The sequence below is a fragment of the Hyla sarda genome, chromosome 7 (assembly GCF_029499605.1).
Source record: "Hyla sarda isolate aHylSar1 chromosome 7, aHylSar1.hap1, whole genome shotgun sequence".
In the NCBI taxonomy this organism is placed as follows: Eukaryota; Metazoa; Chordata; class Amphibia; order Anura; family Hylidae; genus Hyla; species Hyla sarda.
This window is the reverse complement of record NC_079195.1, coordinates 175932730-175950104: the sequence shown is the minus strand read 5'-3', so window position 1 is coordinate 175950104 and position 17375 is coordinate 175932730. Positions and strand designations below refer to the sequence as shown.

Below are 17375 nucleotides of genomic sequence, written 5' to 3'. Positions count from 1 at the left end.
AAGCCCCCCAAAAGTTACAAAATGGTGTGTTTTTTTCAATTCTGGCTCACAATGATTTTTTTTCCGTTTCGCCGTAGATTTTTGGGTAAAATGACTGATGTCATTAGAAAGTAGAATTTGTGACGCAAAAAATAAGCCATCATATGGATTTTTAGATGCAAAATTGAAAGAGTTATGATTTTTTAAAGGTAAGGAGGAAAAAACGAAAATGCAAAAACGGAAAAAACCCTGGTCCTTAAGGAGTTAAGGGCAAAATTATCTCAGTCCTTAAGGGGTTAAATAGAAAAAAAAATCTAAATCAAAAGCTACAGAAAAAAAAACCTGACTGTCTTCTATCAATAAACATGAGAAACACGAACTGCAGATCTGTGGCTTGGAGTCTCTATATGGGCTGTAATCCAGCCAGCTGTATGTCTCCCTGCATTGATGCTGTGATTCCCACTGACTAACGCCAAGTTTTGTACGTAAAAGGAGGACTGTGCGGAGCTAGGTAAAGCGTATGATCTCGGACTGATTTATAATGTAGGATTTTGTAATGTTTCATCACTTCAGTAAAACACATATAGGACAATAGCTTGTACAAATGACATCATATAAAAAGTTTGGTGTTTTGTGCTCAATGTATGCGCTTAGGAGTCCAGTGGGTGGTCCTATTCAGTGACTGACACCTATCAATCTCTATGCTCTCCCAGAGAAGGCCAATGCCGATGCGCTTTATATCATGTTGGTGCTCCAAGCAGTAGATCACATCACCCTATGTGGTGAGACTGATATATTATGGATCCAGGCCTGGTGAATTTGAAGAAATTGGACCTTGACCCAAAAACTAAACTATTTAATTTGTTTTAACATTAATTTCGGACCGATAACAGATATAAAAGTGGATAAGCCATCATCCCAATGTATATTTATTCACCAGATATATACAAATGGATGGAAAATCCCCATCAATTTGTTTCTTTTTTACTTTCATCAGTGAAAAAATTAAAATAAAAAAAGCGTTTTAGAAAATATAGAAGTTTCTAGTCTGTATATATCATTGATAGTCAGTACATCTGACTCTCCCCATGCAGAAAGCTGCCATGTTTCTCCAGTTATTTTCCAGCTACACCCAACAACCTCACATCTGGTTTGTTTGGCTGCCAGAAACATTATTGGTATGTCATGGCATACTTTAAAGGCCAAAAACATGATGTCACACACAAGGAGCACTGAAGTGATCTGGGGATACTTCATAGGATTTGTTTTTTCAATACAGCCATTTCAGTACCGGTTTCTGCTTGGTGTGCTTACAAAGGTTAAAGGGCAACATTACTTATAGTACTTATAGTCCAACATGCTCCTTATCAACATGCTGCGAATATACAGTAGGCTGAAATCTGTTGCTGAGGAAGAAAAGGGAGAATTGTGTTATTTAGATCTTACAAAAGATATTGGGGGAGATTTATCAAAACCTGTGCAGAGGAAAAGTGGTGCAGTTGCCCATAGCAACCAATCAGATTGCTTCTTTCATTTTCCACAGGCCTCTTTAGAGGCCTGTGGAAAATGAAAGAAGCAATCTGATTGGTTGCTATGGGCAACTGCACCACTCTTCCTCTGCACAGGTTTTGATAAATCTCCCCCATTATGAATACCACCAATTAGTAGTAGGGAAACTACTTTCCCAATTCCCAACTCTATTCAGAATAGAGTTCCTTGCTTCATCAGATCAACTCACAAATGATGAGGAATAGCATAATAAAATAGAACTTTTATTTAGACCAGTTAAAAGATCCTATGGACCAAATATTCAAAAATCAAACTGTGATAGACAAAAATGATTAAAAAAAAAAAAAAAAAACACACACACAGTGACATGTTAGTGGTCAGGGCCTGTCGTGGGGCGAGTACAGGTAAGTCATATAGGCAGACTGTCAGTAGCTATACTTGCCCTATCAAACTTGCCCTAGACAGCCCTCCTTGGCAAGTGTTGCTTTGCCCTGAAGAGGGCGGCCCCACACAGGAACCTGACCCTATTTCACCATATTTCACCCTATATCTTCCCTACATGTTCCTATAATATTTTTCTTTATTTGCCTTGTCTAGTATTTACAAAACACCGATCTAATTTTTATTCCGTTCATTAATTTTCAATGTCTTGCTCTTCATCTGCTATTTGGCTGCCCCTGGTTTTTGTTTACCTTTCATCTCCTCTATACCTGTGCACTGTGCATAATTGGTACTGCAATCTTTTCTGTAGTTTTGGAAATATACATGCCATTAATCCCTGTTGCTTACACATACTTACCATCACTTAAGGGTTAACTGTGTTAGCTCAGACACTCCCATGGGGCGGGATCACCAATCGGAGTGAGCTGTGGCCGTCTATGATGCGTTGGGACGGCGCGCGGCATCTGACCTCTTACCAGGATGTGACGTCAGACGCCGTAACATGTTATAACTCAAAGCGAATCTCCGAGTAGTTATCGCTCTGCCCGCTACCACTGTGCAGGGAGAGCGGGGATCTCCCCTCCTGTGAGCACCACTGTGCAGGGAGAGCGGGGATCTCTCCTCCTGTGAGCACCACTGTGCAGGGAGAGCGGGGATCTCTCATCCTGTGAGCACCACTGTGCAGGGAGAGCGGGGATCTCTCCTCCTGTGAGCACCACTGTGCAGGGAGAGCGGGGATCTCTCCTCCTGTGAGCACCACTGTGCTCTACAGCACTCTGCGACCATGGCTTTCAGGTATACACCCCGGTCACACTGGACGGGGATTTTGTTCGTGGCCATCAAGGTATTATATCTCCCGTGTTAATTATGCTTTTTCATTTTAGGTTTACCTGCCGGGTCTGCGACTTAAAGCCCCACATCTGGGTATTGGGAGTACCCCTAGGGGACACTGAGTGACATTTTAATAGTACCAATAGCATGGTTGTGTAGGCAGTCTTGCTATTTGTTACCACCTTATGGTGTACCTTGTAATTAACTTAGGTGTACTGCCTTTTATGCGTTGTGGATACTAGGAGAGACATGTGTTATTATTTGAACAGTGACATCTATGCTGTTCCAATACTGATATTGTGCACTATACACCTATGCACTTTAGTCAGGACCATATAACTTCCTCACCTGTATACTAATCATTTAATGTATTTGTTCTACTCTTTTCTTACTTTAACATCCTTGAATATTGCCCTGAGGAGGGCTGTCTAGGGAAGTTGGATAGGGCAAGCAAAGCTTCTGACCGTCTGCCCATACTGGCCCCATGACCGGCCCTGACTACTTACATGTCACTGTGTGGTTTTTTTGTAATCATTTTTGTCTATAACAGTTTGTTTTTTGAATATTTGGTTCATAGGACCTTTTAACTGGTCTAAATAAAACTTATATTTTATTATGCTATTCCTCATCCTTTGTGAGCTGAAAAGACAAAAGATGCCCTAAAGGAAAACTGATAGCAGGATCACCCACACTAACCCGAATATACCGGTATATAGTGCTGATGATCCTTTACCTGATTCTGATACATTCAGGGAGTCTTGATATCTTCCTTGTGGCTCCTATGCTATTTTTTAGTTCTGAACAATGGAGGAAACTCCTGTGCCTTTAGCAAGCTGTTTCCAATCGCCTGTATCCCCCTCTCTACCGTCCCACCCTGCCTGCGCATGGCTGACGTTAGAGTGAAGATCTCATGCATATTCATGACAGGGAAAGAGAGAGCGGGTGATCCTGCTGTCAGTTTCCCTTAAAAAATACAGTAGATTTTGATAATGTAGGGGATTGGTAAAATAGATGCTTACAGCTATGGTTTACTTATGAGTGAATCCAAATTTTTGACAATACCATTAACTTAACAGCAGTTGAAATCTCAGTGTTGTCACTTGGAATGGATGTAATCTGGTAGTAGGACATAATGTCCGCTGTCCTAGATTGATGCAGTCCTCATTTTATAAAGTGCACATTGACCTTTCATAGCTGTTGGTCTAATGTTCATTTGGCTAACAGCTACTGTATAGTGGATATAAAAAGTCAGCATGGCCTTTTGAATGCCAGGTTCATGTGATGTTAAAGAATGAGACAAAGATAAATTATGTCCAAACTTTTTCCACCATTAATATAACCTATATCTTGAACAATTAATTGCAAAACAAACTAAAATAAACAAAAAAAAAAGATAACACACTATAACACACTGGTTTCATAAGGGTGCACATACTTATAACTGTGGATGTGGTATTCAAATTAATGTTAAATAGATGTTGTATGTTCCAGAGGAAGTTGTGTAGTTCTCTCCAGTCTGGCCACAGTGCTCTCTGCTGACACCTCTGTCCATATCAGGAACTGTCCTGAGCAGGAGAGGTTTGCTATGGAGATTTGCTCCTACTCTGGACAGTTCCTGATACGGACAGAGGTGTCAGCAGAGAGCACTGTCATCAGACTGGAGAGAACTACACAACTTCCTCTGCAGCATACAGCAGCTGATAAGTACTGAAAAGATTAAGGTTTTTAAATAGAAGTAATTTACAAATTTACAAATCTTTGTAAACTTTTTACATCCACTGTATCTCACATGATCCTCCCCTACATATACAGAAAGCACATAAATAGGTACATATAAGTACACCTCCCATACATTAAAATGTTAGGCGCAGTCAAAAGTTATTGTGTTCTGCATTGAGAGAGGAGGGCTAGGCTGCTGCCAGACTCCTGTGCTAGTAGTATATCTCCGGCAATTGAAATCCAGCATTATCGTCCCTTCTCTCCCCTAAAGTCATCTGTCGAGGGAAAGTTGGGAGGCCGCCATACACATTACACAGTTAGCCGGGTCTGTCAAAGTTTTGATAAATGTGTATGGGGGCCTTTAAAACATTACAGAAAAGAAAGGAACAGGTTCTTTCAGACCCTACCCATTGAAGCCATCTATGCATGCTGCCAGAGGATATAGTACTAAGGGTAGAATGGTGGCCTTGATTTGACCACTAACGGAAGGTGACTGTGCAATAATTGCACCAAGGTAAGAACCCTGTTACTACTAGTGTGGTGGGGCTGCTGGGACATCTGAGGAATTGGAGGAGGGGGGTGATCTTGCTGTGACTATAATTCTGTGCCCACTATAGAAATTAAGAGGGGGACTGCCGGGACTTAGGCTGCAGTGGAGAAGACTGCATTTACTACAGTAATGAGGTGGGCTGCTCTGATGACTCAGGAAATGGGGAAGAAAGTGGGGAACACAAAAGGAAATCCTCAAGGACTTTTAAGGCTCTGTTCACAGTGAACTCCATTTTTTCATCTTTTTTAATAAATGTGCAGCAATCAATCCTCAACCAGGTCTGTGGCCCCAGCCTCACTACATGTCATTGCTGGCTCCAAACTTGTGGAACTGGTTCCAAGACCTGGCTGAGATTTGTACAGGCCTGGAATAACGCCAAGCACAAAGATATGTTTTTTTTAAAGATGTATTTGAAATCCAGATGGTGATTTATGGTATTGGAGTTAGGTTCAGATTCTATACTATGCAGCTTCTTTGTTAACTAAAAATACAAATGGTTGACACTCATATAGCATGTAGAATTATTACCGCATTAGAGGAGGTGAGGGCTGAGAGAAATGCTCTAGTAAGCTCTGCTGCCAGCGCTGAAGGACAGGGTTAAGGTTCACCTGCCGCTGTGGAGTGACTGCAGTGTCTACACTTGCTATTTAGATACAGACACATTTATTAATTCTTTGTTCCTTTCTCTCCCATTAACAGCGACCTTTAGAGAAACCTGATGGTCTGGACGTATCGGATCAAAGCAAGGAGCACCCCCAACATCTGTGTGAGAAGTGCAAAGTTCTTGGCTATTACTGCCGTCGTGTCCAGTAAACAGCACACAGATCCTTGGCTGGAGAGCTGAGGCATGACAAGGGAATGACATCGATGACACAGTGACTAGCGGATACACTAATAATATGCCTTATGAGTATTAGAATGTTACATTCTTCCTGTGTATGTGTACTATTTGTATTTATGAAGTATTAGGGCTGTTTAACTGTTAACACCGTTGTCATCTGCCTCCAGATTTTCCCCATTTTTCTTGGGGTTTAAAAACTTGGGAACTGGATATTTCATGATGCAGTTAATATTAATTATTCTCTATAATGTGATATAGCTAGAGGTCTTCAAATGGTTCAGATGTCTTTGACTTCTTTTCCATATGGAGATGAGATGAGGAAAATCAAATGGCTTGTTCTTTCCGTTGGTATGAATCGGTTAACTAAAAGTGTTCAAATAATGTAAATTTGGATGCAGTTTTTTTTCCTAAACGCAGCAGTGGACACAAAAGAGATGAGAAGCTTCAGTCCTTTCATTATTCTTTTCCTTCCTCTTGCATCCACTATTGGATTTGACTTAAAAAAGCTGCATGTGTGAATGCAGCCTAAAACAACCAATATGGAGACAATGCAGTCTCTCTGCAGCCTTTAACATGCCAAGGATTAGACCTAATATATGGTCAACAAATTAGATTATTTTCAGATTACAAAACAGATTGCCCAAAGGGTAAAGGGCCAACATGGTCACCATTTTCAGCCTGAGTGCAGATCTCATGACCTCGACTAACAGCATTATAGGGATCTTTGATGCTGTCAGTTCAGGTTAAGAAAACCTGTGGTCATAATATAGGTGCAAAAATAAGCCCATATTACACTCACCTGAAATTAGTCCCACATGTTTTATCTTCAGGACTGGTTATTTCTACAAGAGAGTTTAAGGTTTTCCATTTTTACTTCTTTTCTAATTTTTGAAGAACATTTTTGTTTTTATGAACTTACTGCAAATAAAGAAAAAAAATCTGGATGCAGATGGCAACATTACGTTACCAATAATAAAATACCTGCTCCTATTTGGGGAAGTAGGAGACTTTTGTTTACATGTACTTTAACCTCTTTGCTACTGGAAAAATATAAGAAGATGTCCACAGCAGCAAAATGGGGTGGAATAAGGAGAAAAATTCTGGCCTAGGTGCAGAAAAGAAGAACACACAACAAACAATAATATTGCGTCAGATGGAAACAGTGTTACTTGTTGTGTCTTCAACTTCTTTTTCTGTAGGCCAAAAGCACACGTAAAATGATAACTGTGAATAAGGGGTTGTCCATGGATGAAAATTGTCTCATATCCCTGAGCTAGTGATTTGCAACAAAAAATATTTATAATTTGTTCTTTTTAAGCCACTTTGTAGATTTTGTTTGTGTGTTTGTTTGTGTATTTTTATTGTGGTGTACTGGATTCCTCTTATTTACCAAACCGGAGCTTGCTCAATGACATCCCTGTTTTATACCGCTCCATGTAGTCAACATTTCATTGCACATTGATACTTTTCTCTATTATTCCTGCACAGTGGTCTCTGACCCTTCGTATGAAAGCAGCATTGCCCACATCTCAAGATACGTATGGAAGGATTTTATAAGCTGTAGAAAACTGCCAAACACTGTATGAGACAGCGCTGCACAATGCATCTAAAGGGTGAAGGGCTTGAGATGTTCACAAATATGTAACTTTTTGCACTGAATGCTTTGTAACCTATCCCAGCTATAATGGAAGACTTTAGGACTGCCGATCCTTACTGTCAATTAGATAGATTAAAATTTTAACAAGATTTGGCATAATGGACTAGAAGTTATTTGGCATAAGGACAACATTTGAAGGTTAAAAGTAAAATTGGATTAGATTAAGGCATAACTCTGACTTTTTATCTTAAAAGTTTAAATGTTCCCCTCAGAATTGTAATCTTTTATTCTTTTACCACGGCAAAAGGACACTTCCATATTGGAAGTACCACTTATATAAGAAATGCAGAACATGGAATATTTTTTTGCACAGATTACAGAAATTGTTTCTTCATCACTGACAATAGCTGCAAACCCAAACAATGTAGATGAAAAGACATAGTAACCACAAGGACTATCAGGTCACCACTTTCTTAAGCTTTTCTTAGCAGCAGTAAAATAGTACGGTACATGTACTAGGCAGTTTACTTGGTACAAGTTCATTGCTTTTAGGTTTATGTTAAATTGCTCAGAGGCTGGTGCTTTACAGACTATATTACTATTGAGTGAAGGTAGTGGCGATATGCAAGTGCAGGTATTGATGTTGGCCGATTATATGTGGTCACCACAAGTGCCTATATTCTGGTTTGGCAGAAGAATGTTATAATATGAGAGCAGCATAGCCATCGTTGTACCAACAGAGACAAATGTTGGAGAAGCCTTGTTTTACAGGATTATATGAGTCATATCTTATGGTGGCCATACACATTTAAGTCCACATTGGCCAATAAAATTGTCACACTAGCTGTAAGTGTGAACGGAGGACTATTATTCTGGGAATATTCTGAGAATATTACAGTATTTGCTAAATAGTCATATGTGAAAGAAAGTTCTTGTGTTCATGAATGATCTTTCGTTCGACTATCACCAGATAAAATTTCAAACATGGCCAATGATAACATCGGTCAGCTACAACAATTGTTTATTGTTAAGGAATGATTGTTCTTGTTGTAGTCATCCACTTTCATAAACTTGAATTGAAGATGTATGGGCACCATTAGAAACAGGACTTACTTCTAACATTTATCGTAGGTCAGGGCTAATACATCAATTATACTATCAGTTATTTATATTTTGGTGGTTTTTGTGCATTTTCTCTAGACCAAGTCTTACCTTTTTACCCACATCCAGATTTTGATTGGTCAAGCTCCTTTTTTTGTGGCTTTGTCTTTTTCAGTTCAGCCCTTGGTATCTATTGTGAGTTATTACCATAATTTATTGATGATGCGTTCATTCGAAAACTGACATTTATAGTCTTCATTTACAAAAAAACATTACCATTCATTATTAAATTATCATGACCAATGTGGAGGTGACCGTTTAGCGTAGCTAAGCTAAACCATTAGTTAAAAATTGAGAATAAGAAATAAAAGGGTCCGTATTTTACAAGAGACTGTGCCACTCTTGTCTGTGCAAGTTTCTAGTATTACAGTTCAACTCAGTTTACGATACTGCATTGGTGTTAGGCTGTAGTACCAGAAAATGACTTACTGACTAGAGTGGAATTGTTTTTGGGAGAAAACACAGACCCTACTTAAAGTTAGTCCATGTTAACCCTTTATGCCAGTTGCTATTGATGCATATTAAAGCTTTATGCTTCAATACAGTTTTCTTCATTTTGATGGCTGGAAAGTTAAGTAGTTTAACAAAATATGTTTATTCTGTAGAACATCTGGTAATTCCATCTCAGATTTTTCTTTAAATAAATTACAACCACAGGGTCAAAAGGGTTATAAGAAATAATGATACAATGTAATATCCTCTACATCCCACACTCCCTTCTCAATATAGTGCCATGGGCTGAACATAAAAAAAGTTAAATGGAACCTGTCACTATCAATGACATTTAATATATTATAGATTGGCCTATTTAAATTACTTTTCTAATATACTTCTTGATAAAATTTTGTAACTTTATTTTTTAAATTCATCTCTAAAAGTTTGACCTTTTTCTGGTCCTGCTTGCAGAATGTCTCCTGCAGCAGCCTGGCAGAGAAAAAAGTCTTGAAATGCAGGTGAGGCCTCAACTCAGCACAGTGTATAGAGTGTACAGTAGGATTCAGAGAGCTGGGGGGGGGGGGGGGCCTCAGCCAATCACAGCTCATCTCTTACTTAACTGCTCTGTGCTTTAATTAGTAACATCAATGGTAAGACATGTAGAAGAAAAATTAAGTCGCACTCACCCAAAAAAATCTTCAGCATGATGAATACTTTTATTCCAACATTAATGCAGCAAGAAACAGGAATACAATTCAATGGCGGGGAGTGAGAGCCGGCAAGCTCTCAGACGCGGGGCATACCACTGATTGGCTACTAGTTTTGCGTCACCTGCGGACGCTTCTTCCTGCCAAGGTATACCATTTTTCTGCTACGTGTCTTACTATTGATGCCACATACGTCTTTGAAGTTTGCACCCAAGAACACAGCTAGCTGCAGTATATAGCGTAGCTCTCAGGAGCCACTTTCTGGGATTACGTGTTTTTAGAGCAGTGCATGGTTTAGATTCTACCTTTCCCATTACATTGAACATTGCTGTATTTAGTACAGTGAGGGAGGAAGTTCTCCCCTGTATGGCTTCAGATGATATTACACCTGCTGGGTAACGCCCCCTCCTAGTCTGTGGAGCTGACTGAGACTAAGCAGAAAATACAGAACCATATCAAGGTAGAAAACTAAAAGATAATAAAAAATAAAGGCAGGGCGTGGTTTATCATGATAGGGGGAGTAAATTGGGAGGATTGCAAAATGTATCAACTTCATGACAGGTATTCTTTAAAAGACTACAAGTTCACAAGTTATTCAACTTCTTTGGTGTTTCTTGGTATCATTGGTAATGACATGGACTAGAGCATCTAGCACTTCTAAAACAGGTCAGGTGTGGAGATCTGGTAATTCAGTTCGGACAAGTCATGGACTGTAAGGCTTTGTAAATAGTTGACGATATGTAAATGTTTGCTACATACCTCATTACAGATGATCTATTGAGTATTGTTAGGGAATCAGAGGGCTAGAGCATGTTATGCTAAGATATAAGGATCAGGTCAGAGATTTACATCTGGAACATGAACAAGTTTGCTGCACACCTGTATTAAGAACTCTCTGGATTTATAACTGATCTGACTACTCTCTAAGAAAGATACTGGCAAGTTCTGTACATGTGGTTGGGGTCTGAAAAGAATAAGTTTGATTTCATGCCATGTAAATGCCATGCACGCTTTAGGTGAGCCTCGAAGTAGAACTATACCCTACAATGTTTGATTTCTTGGTTTTATGTGTACTTTAGTGCTAGCATGGAAAACTTACAAAAATGGAAATGGTTAACCATAGTAACGTGTGCTTATGAGGTCCATATTTGGTGGTCTGTCAGGAGAATTGTCCCATTTATGTTCAGCCTTTGATGACATCAGTGTGTCATATGACTAAAGTCATTTTTGGTGATCTTTCCTTCTTCTCAAAGATTTTGGGAATGATAGGTGTTGGTGAATCATAGGTGTTGTGAGACAGCTTATACGACCAGCTTATTTGTGCAAAAAAACATCATTTTGTCAGTTAACAAAATGTTGCTTACATTCTATTAAAGTGGTTGTCCGATCACTTACATAAAAAAAGAGAAACAGCTCACAATGATGTAAAATAATAAAACTAGTAGAACTCACCTTACACCTCCATTTCAATGCTTTCCAGTGATTGGCTGCAGCAGTCACATGTCCATTTCGAAAGGGACCAGGAAGTAGAAACTGGTTGGGGACCCTAAATGTGTTAAAATAGGAGTGGTTGGGAATCAGTCTTCTTGCTGTGACTGCATTCTGAGGTGTTTTTTTTTTTTTAAGAATGTAAGTGGGTTAAAACCATTGTCTCTTAAAAAGACCTGTATATAAAGACATATGGATGTTATACCTGTAAAGGGAGGTCCCCTGCTCTTTAAAGGTGACCATACATTTTCAATAACTGTCAGCCAAACATTCCTTCAGCTAACAGTTATCTACCCCAATCTACATATACACTTGACAACTCGGCACATTAAAACATAACTGGTTATCGATGGCGAGGGGTAAACTGAAGCCAAACAGCTCTGACACTGGCTTATCCCTCCCAGAACAATAGACACAGGCAGAAAAAAACAACAACATGCCCAATCCTCCTCTTCACCGACCGAATCTATTGGAAGAGAGTTGAGAGGCCTCCATACATGTGGCGGGTTTGGCCTTCTTAAGTATGAGGCGCATGGACAACTCAAGAGCAGCTCCTACTCTTGCAGACTTTATTAGAATAGTTGCATTTTAATACTAAAGCTGTTTGCTGGAGGGGCCAAGACTCAAAGACTTAATTTATCAAAAGTTGCACGGCTCTTGATAAATTCTGCGCAAAGACTTCGGGATCTACAGTTTAGACTGTATTTAAATCTGCTTCAGTATGGTCTGACATTTCAGCGTATTTTCGGCCAATGTGACTTTTTAGCCGAAAAGTCGCTATTGCTAAATTCAGCACCAATGCATTTTTTCATCTAAAATAGACTAGAATGCATCATGTTCTGAAAATCCTCTAAAGCAAAAGTTGCAAAAAAGTTACACATATTTAGACTTCGAATTTCTGTGCGACAATTTTAGATGGGAAAAACCAGTCTAAATCCTCTAATAAATCTCCACCTTTGTCTCTTATTAGACTCTCACTTCTGTTCAGCTGTAAAAATCCAATGTCCTGTATTGTGGCATAACTATAGAGATAGAATCCCAGGTCCTGGACACTGAGGTTTCCACAGATTTTGGAATTCTGCCACTGCAGTTTTTGAGCCAAAGTCAGAAGTGGATCCATAAGGGAGGAGAAGTGTAAGTCCTTCCTTTATATGTCCTATTCCTTTTGAATACACTTCTGGCTTTGGCTCTAAAACTGCAGTGGCAGTTTTCCAAAAACTGCCAGAAAAAAAAAAACTAAGTGGAAACTTAGCTTGAGCGACACCAGTTCTATGAAAGACATTTTTATTTAGAGTGCCTATTCACAGATTTTGTATTGGTGCCCAGGAGAATTAACTTATGCTGCTAATAGTTCTATCCCTGACTGTTATTTGTTAGTCAATAACTATGGTCAGAGGACAGTTAATATCAGTATACGAATATGGTGAGTAATATATGGTATACTCGCTTAATACCCGGCGTTGCCCGGTTTTTCCTTTCTAATCCTTGTTGGGGAGGAAAATAAACAAAGGAGGAAGCTTTTAACTTCATATCCTGTCCTCATATATTGTTGTCATATCCCAACCCCATATCCCGACCTCCTATCCCGTCATCATATCTCGACCTCATATCCCGTCCTCATATTCCGACCTCCTATCCCGACATCCTATCCCGTCCTCCTATCCCGACATCCTATCCCGTCCTCCTATCCCGACATCCTATCCCGTCCTCCTATCTCGACCTCCTATCCTGACCTCATATCCTGTCCTATCCCGACTTCCTATCTTGTCCTCCTATCTCGTCCTCCTATTCCGTCCTCCTATCTCGTCCTCCTATCCCGTCCTCCTATCCCGTCCTCCTATCCCGTCCTCCTATCCCGTCCTATCTCGACCTCCTTTTCCCGACCTCCTATCTCGACCTCCTTTTCCCGACCTCCTATCCCAACCTCCTATCCCGTCCTCCTATCCCGGTCCTCCTATCTCGACCTCCTATCCCATCCTCCTATCCTGTCCATCTATCCCAACCTCCTATCCCGTCCTCCTATCCCGACCTCCTATCCCGTCGTCCTATGCCGACCTCCTATCCCGGTCCTCCTATCCCGGTCCTCCTATCCCGGTCCTCCTATCCCAGTCCTCCTATCCCGACCTCCTATCCCGACCTCCTATCCCGACCTCCTATCCCGGTCCTCCTATCCCGTCCTCCTATCCTGACCCATAGTATGTGTACCAGGTATTGAAATATCTCCAGCCGTACAGAAGTTATGTGAGAACATACAATTCCCATTGATTTGCATGGGACTTAAAACAAAAACCCTAACACTCACAAATGGGGGTAGTAAAGGGTTAAATTAACTATCCTACATTTTAAGTGGCCATATAAGTAACATGTGACCAAGTATTATCGAAATATCTCCAGCCGGTATGCAGTAACATATATTTCCCATTGACTTGTATGGGACTTTAAACATAAACCCCGCCCCTGGCAAATGGGGGTGAGAAAGGGTTAAATCACCTATCCTATGTTTGTTGTTGACATATGAGTAACATGTGTGCCAAGTTTCATGTTAATATCTTTAGCCGTTTGGAAGTTTTTGTGGAACATACATACATACATACATACACACATACATACATATATACATACATACATACATACATACACACACATTGAGTTTTATATATATAGATTACATAGGGAATATTGACTGCTGCCAATCATCAGAACAGCTAAATATTACACAGATAGTGAGTATAAGAATGGGCAGAACATCTGAACATGCATGGCCATTATAGCCTTCTTTATATCTACCAGATATCCAGCTTTAGAGATGATGTACCTCAGTGTCCTATTATTTCTGTTTATTTTGCTACATGCATAACCCACTGTGATAATTGACTAATCTGTTTGGGAAACCTCCACTCCCCTGAGTGGTACTCTCTTTCTTTACATAAGTGCAGGGATGGATTACCAAATGGGTGAAGGCAGTATATAATGTGTGTATATATGATTATCTCAAGTGTTCCTCTTTATTTCCCATGTCAGTTTACTTGCATGTATTTTACTATGGTATCTATGGGAGCTGCTGAAGGGCAACAAACAAATCATGGTTTGCTACAAGGTCTTCTCCAAGCCATTGATCCTGCCTCTTGTATTTAGACTAAGTATTTGAAGAGACAGATCCCATTATTCAGATTTATTTTTCTTTGTGTGTATCTTGTATAATATTACAAAAGGGACAATCGTATATTTCTCTTGTTTAACCAGATTTTCAACAATTTTGCTTGCAGATACCTATTTATAACCAGTATTACTTGACATAGCATATCTGTTATCTTTTTGTATTTTTATTTTAATACTATTTGTGTATTTTGAAAAACAAAAACAATTTTGTAGATGTTAAATTTTATTTGGAACTAGCTACAATTAATGATCTGAGAAAGGAACAGTTTGCAACAATGTTTTATTCTGTATATATTTTGGGGCCTATCAGTTTACTAAAACATTTTTAAGCTTTTTTTTTTTTTCCTTTTTCAAAAAATATGTTGGAACTTTTTAAAGGGCCTTTTTATTTCACTATTTGAACACTAATGAAGAAGTCATCTTTTCGTACCTATTTTACGAGTTAAGGATTTATCCTATAGGAAATATTTATGGAAGATTTTGTTTGTTATTATTTTCATGTCTGTATAAAGTGTGTAACCAAACGTCATCGAGATGAACATATTATCTGCAGTAAAGTATTATATTAAAGTTGGTACATAATTTCTAAAGAAAGACCTTTACCTTTATGTAAGCGATATGTTATTGTTTTAATGCCTATTCTCCTTAATTCTAATGACTGAATATATTATCAGAGCAGGCCAAGTGCTTGCTGCCATTGTTGCCTTAATGCTTTGTTTTGTATTGTATTAAATATGGAAGCTTTAGGTTTTTATTAATGAAAAAGAAATAGCTCTTAAAAGGGAATTTTTGCTTTGTGTTGTTTGCAATGTAAGATATTACTCTCTGGTTGCCATGTTCTTTAATATAGGCCATAGGAAAACATTATGAGTATTAAACTCAGTGACTTGCCTGATATTCCATAGTCAGTCTAGCAGGACACATTATGGAGCTTTGTGATATTAACTCTAATTTAAAGCTATATAACATGGAGCATTGATGTCAGCCTCAGCCACATTTACTAACTAGAAGTGTAATGTGTCCATAGAGCCAAGGGGCAGTTACAGAAAAACACAATAATACAGCTGATGGTATTGCTTCATGTAGTTATACCCTTCCATCCTAGGACAGGAGGGCTTAGAGCTATGCGTTCCATTAAAGTCTATGGAAAAGCAGCCAACGGTGTACATAGGAGACCAGTCTCTCCTGCATAACTAACTTCTTTTGAACTACATTATTACGTCACTTATTAGATCCATCAACATTTTAAAACCTCCCTTGACCTCCAACCTCTGCCCGTTTTGTGCCCTCCATTATATAAGTCCCTACAATAATTGGCTGCAGATTTATACTCCTGACCTACACTGTCTCATAATGTCTCTATCTGCTGTGTGTACAATCTCCAGCATAATCCTGTGACTTGCTGCTAAACACTACTGTTTCTTACCTCCAGCTTGTTAGATCTGAAAGAATGAAACTTATCAGAAGGAGATAGGCTGAAGCTGCACCTCATAGGAATGCACCAAGACTCTGCAGTGTAAGTTAGAGGACAGAGGTTCTATGTCACTGATCCATCCCTTGCTGCACTTAGGATTTAGAGGAGAGCTGGCGTAATCTAAAACCAGAGACATCATGCACACTGCATAAGGAAAGCCATATTAGGTTAGAAGCAGGAATTAAGATGGCAGACTATCCATAACTGGTACATTAACTAACTAGATATACACAGGAGCCTTATTCTTTAATAAAAGGTAACACTACCCTGCTCTATATAATCTTTAAAACAAAAGAAGAACAGGCGCTCCCTTGTGGAGAATCAACGGGATCACAGGTGTGTGAGGAGGGAGGGTAAAATGAAGGCTCACCCTGCCAAGTTGTGCAAATTCCCACACAACAAGGATCTGCATTTTGGTGTAGTGAACTAGGTCTGCAGCCTTCCTGGAATCGATAGAGATGCGAGGGCAAAAACTTCAGGGGTGCAGGAATACAGGCGCTGACCAAGAAGGGGACCAGTGACGCCAGGTAGGTAACAAACAGCTTTAATCCAATGCGACGCGTTTCACCGCGCTTGCGCGGTTTCATCAGGCATCTCCAATGCGACGCGTTTCACCGCGCTTGCGCGGTTTCAGGCATCCCAATGCGACGCGTTTCACCGCGCTTGCGCGGTTTCATCAGGCATGATGAAACCGCGCAAGCGCGGTGAAACGCGTCGCATTGGATTAAAGCTGTTTGTTACCTACCTGGCTTCACTGGTCCCCTTCTTGGTCAGCGCCTGTATTCCTGCACCCCTGAAGTTTTCACTCTGCTCTATATAAGTATAATATAACATTTCTAGATTGCTTTTTTAAGACTTATAAAAATATGACAGCTGCATGCTACAGTAGGATGACTCCGTGCCATAATTGGGAAGATGTATAAACCTAGAGGAGTGCAAATTGCAAACTTTCCATTGTTCTTTTGAAACTTTAAACTGTAATTTGACTGGTTGCTTTATATTGCTTTATTCTTCCTTAGTTTAAAGGGGCAGGGCCTCTTTTGCTCCATACTAGAGAATCCCAGGCACCCCATGGGCCTCAATATGATGCTGTTTTTTGGGATATCTTAGGGGAGATAGCTCTATCATACAGAATATGATAGAGTGTGCCACTATTTCCACAGTGGGCACCAGATAGGTACCCACTTACAGGTCTGCAGAACAGTGAAATATAGAGCTGCTATGCATCATGAAGCCTTAGTCTGTATACATCTTCCACACATTGTGCATGTGGTCATGACTATACACACAATTACAACACTAAATAAACTTGATCTATTCCCCTTTAAATATATTATAATAAAGTTGGCTGTGGCACTTATAAAGCTCCGTGTTACATAGTTTTAATCATGTCTTCATCATGTTCCTAAAGTGCCAAGTTTTAACGGTAAACACTAATAGAAGAAACTGGGCAGTCATGCCAGAGTCTTGCACGGGTTCATACA

At 39.6% G+C, this 17375-nt stretch overlaps 1 protein-coding gene across 2 annotated transcripts in view; it reads left to right on the top strand.

Annotated features, from left to right (window-relative positions):
* The window catches only part of ZCCHC24 (zinc finger CCHC-type containing 24), a 152260-nt gene extending 139151 nt beyond the window's left edge, over window positions 1–13109 (top strand). Inside the window, exons 4-5 of one of the 2 annotated variants that reach the window (XR_008846522.1) lie at window positions 5729–5965; window positions 7359–13109. Coding sequence is in view for 1 of the 2 variants with exons in the window: in XM_056531388.1 (XP_056387363.1) it covers window positions 5729–5842 (114 nt within the window). In the remaining variant the exon portion in view is untranslated. Of the gene's footprint in view, window positions 1–5728 lie in introns of both variants that reach the window. The other variant, XM_056531388.1, reaches the window with a different exon arrangement.
* Window positions 13110–17375: the final 4266 nt, after the last annotated feature.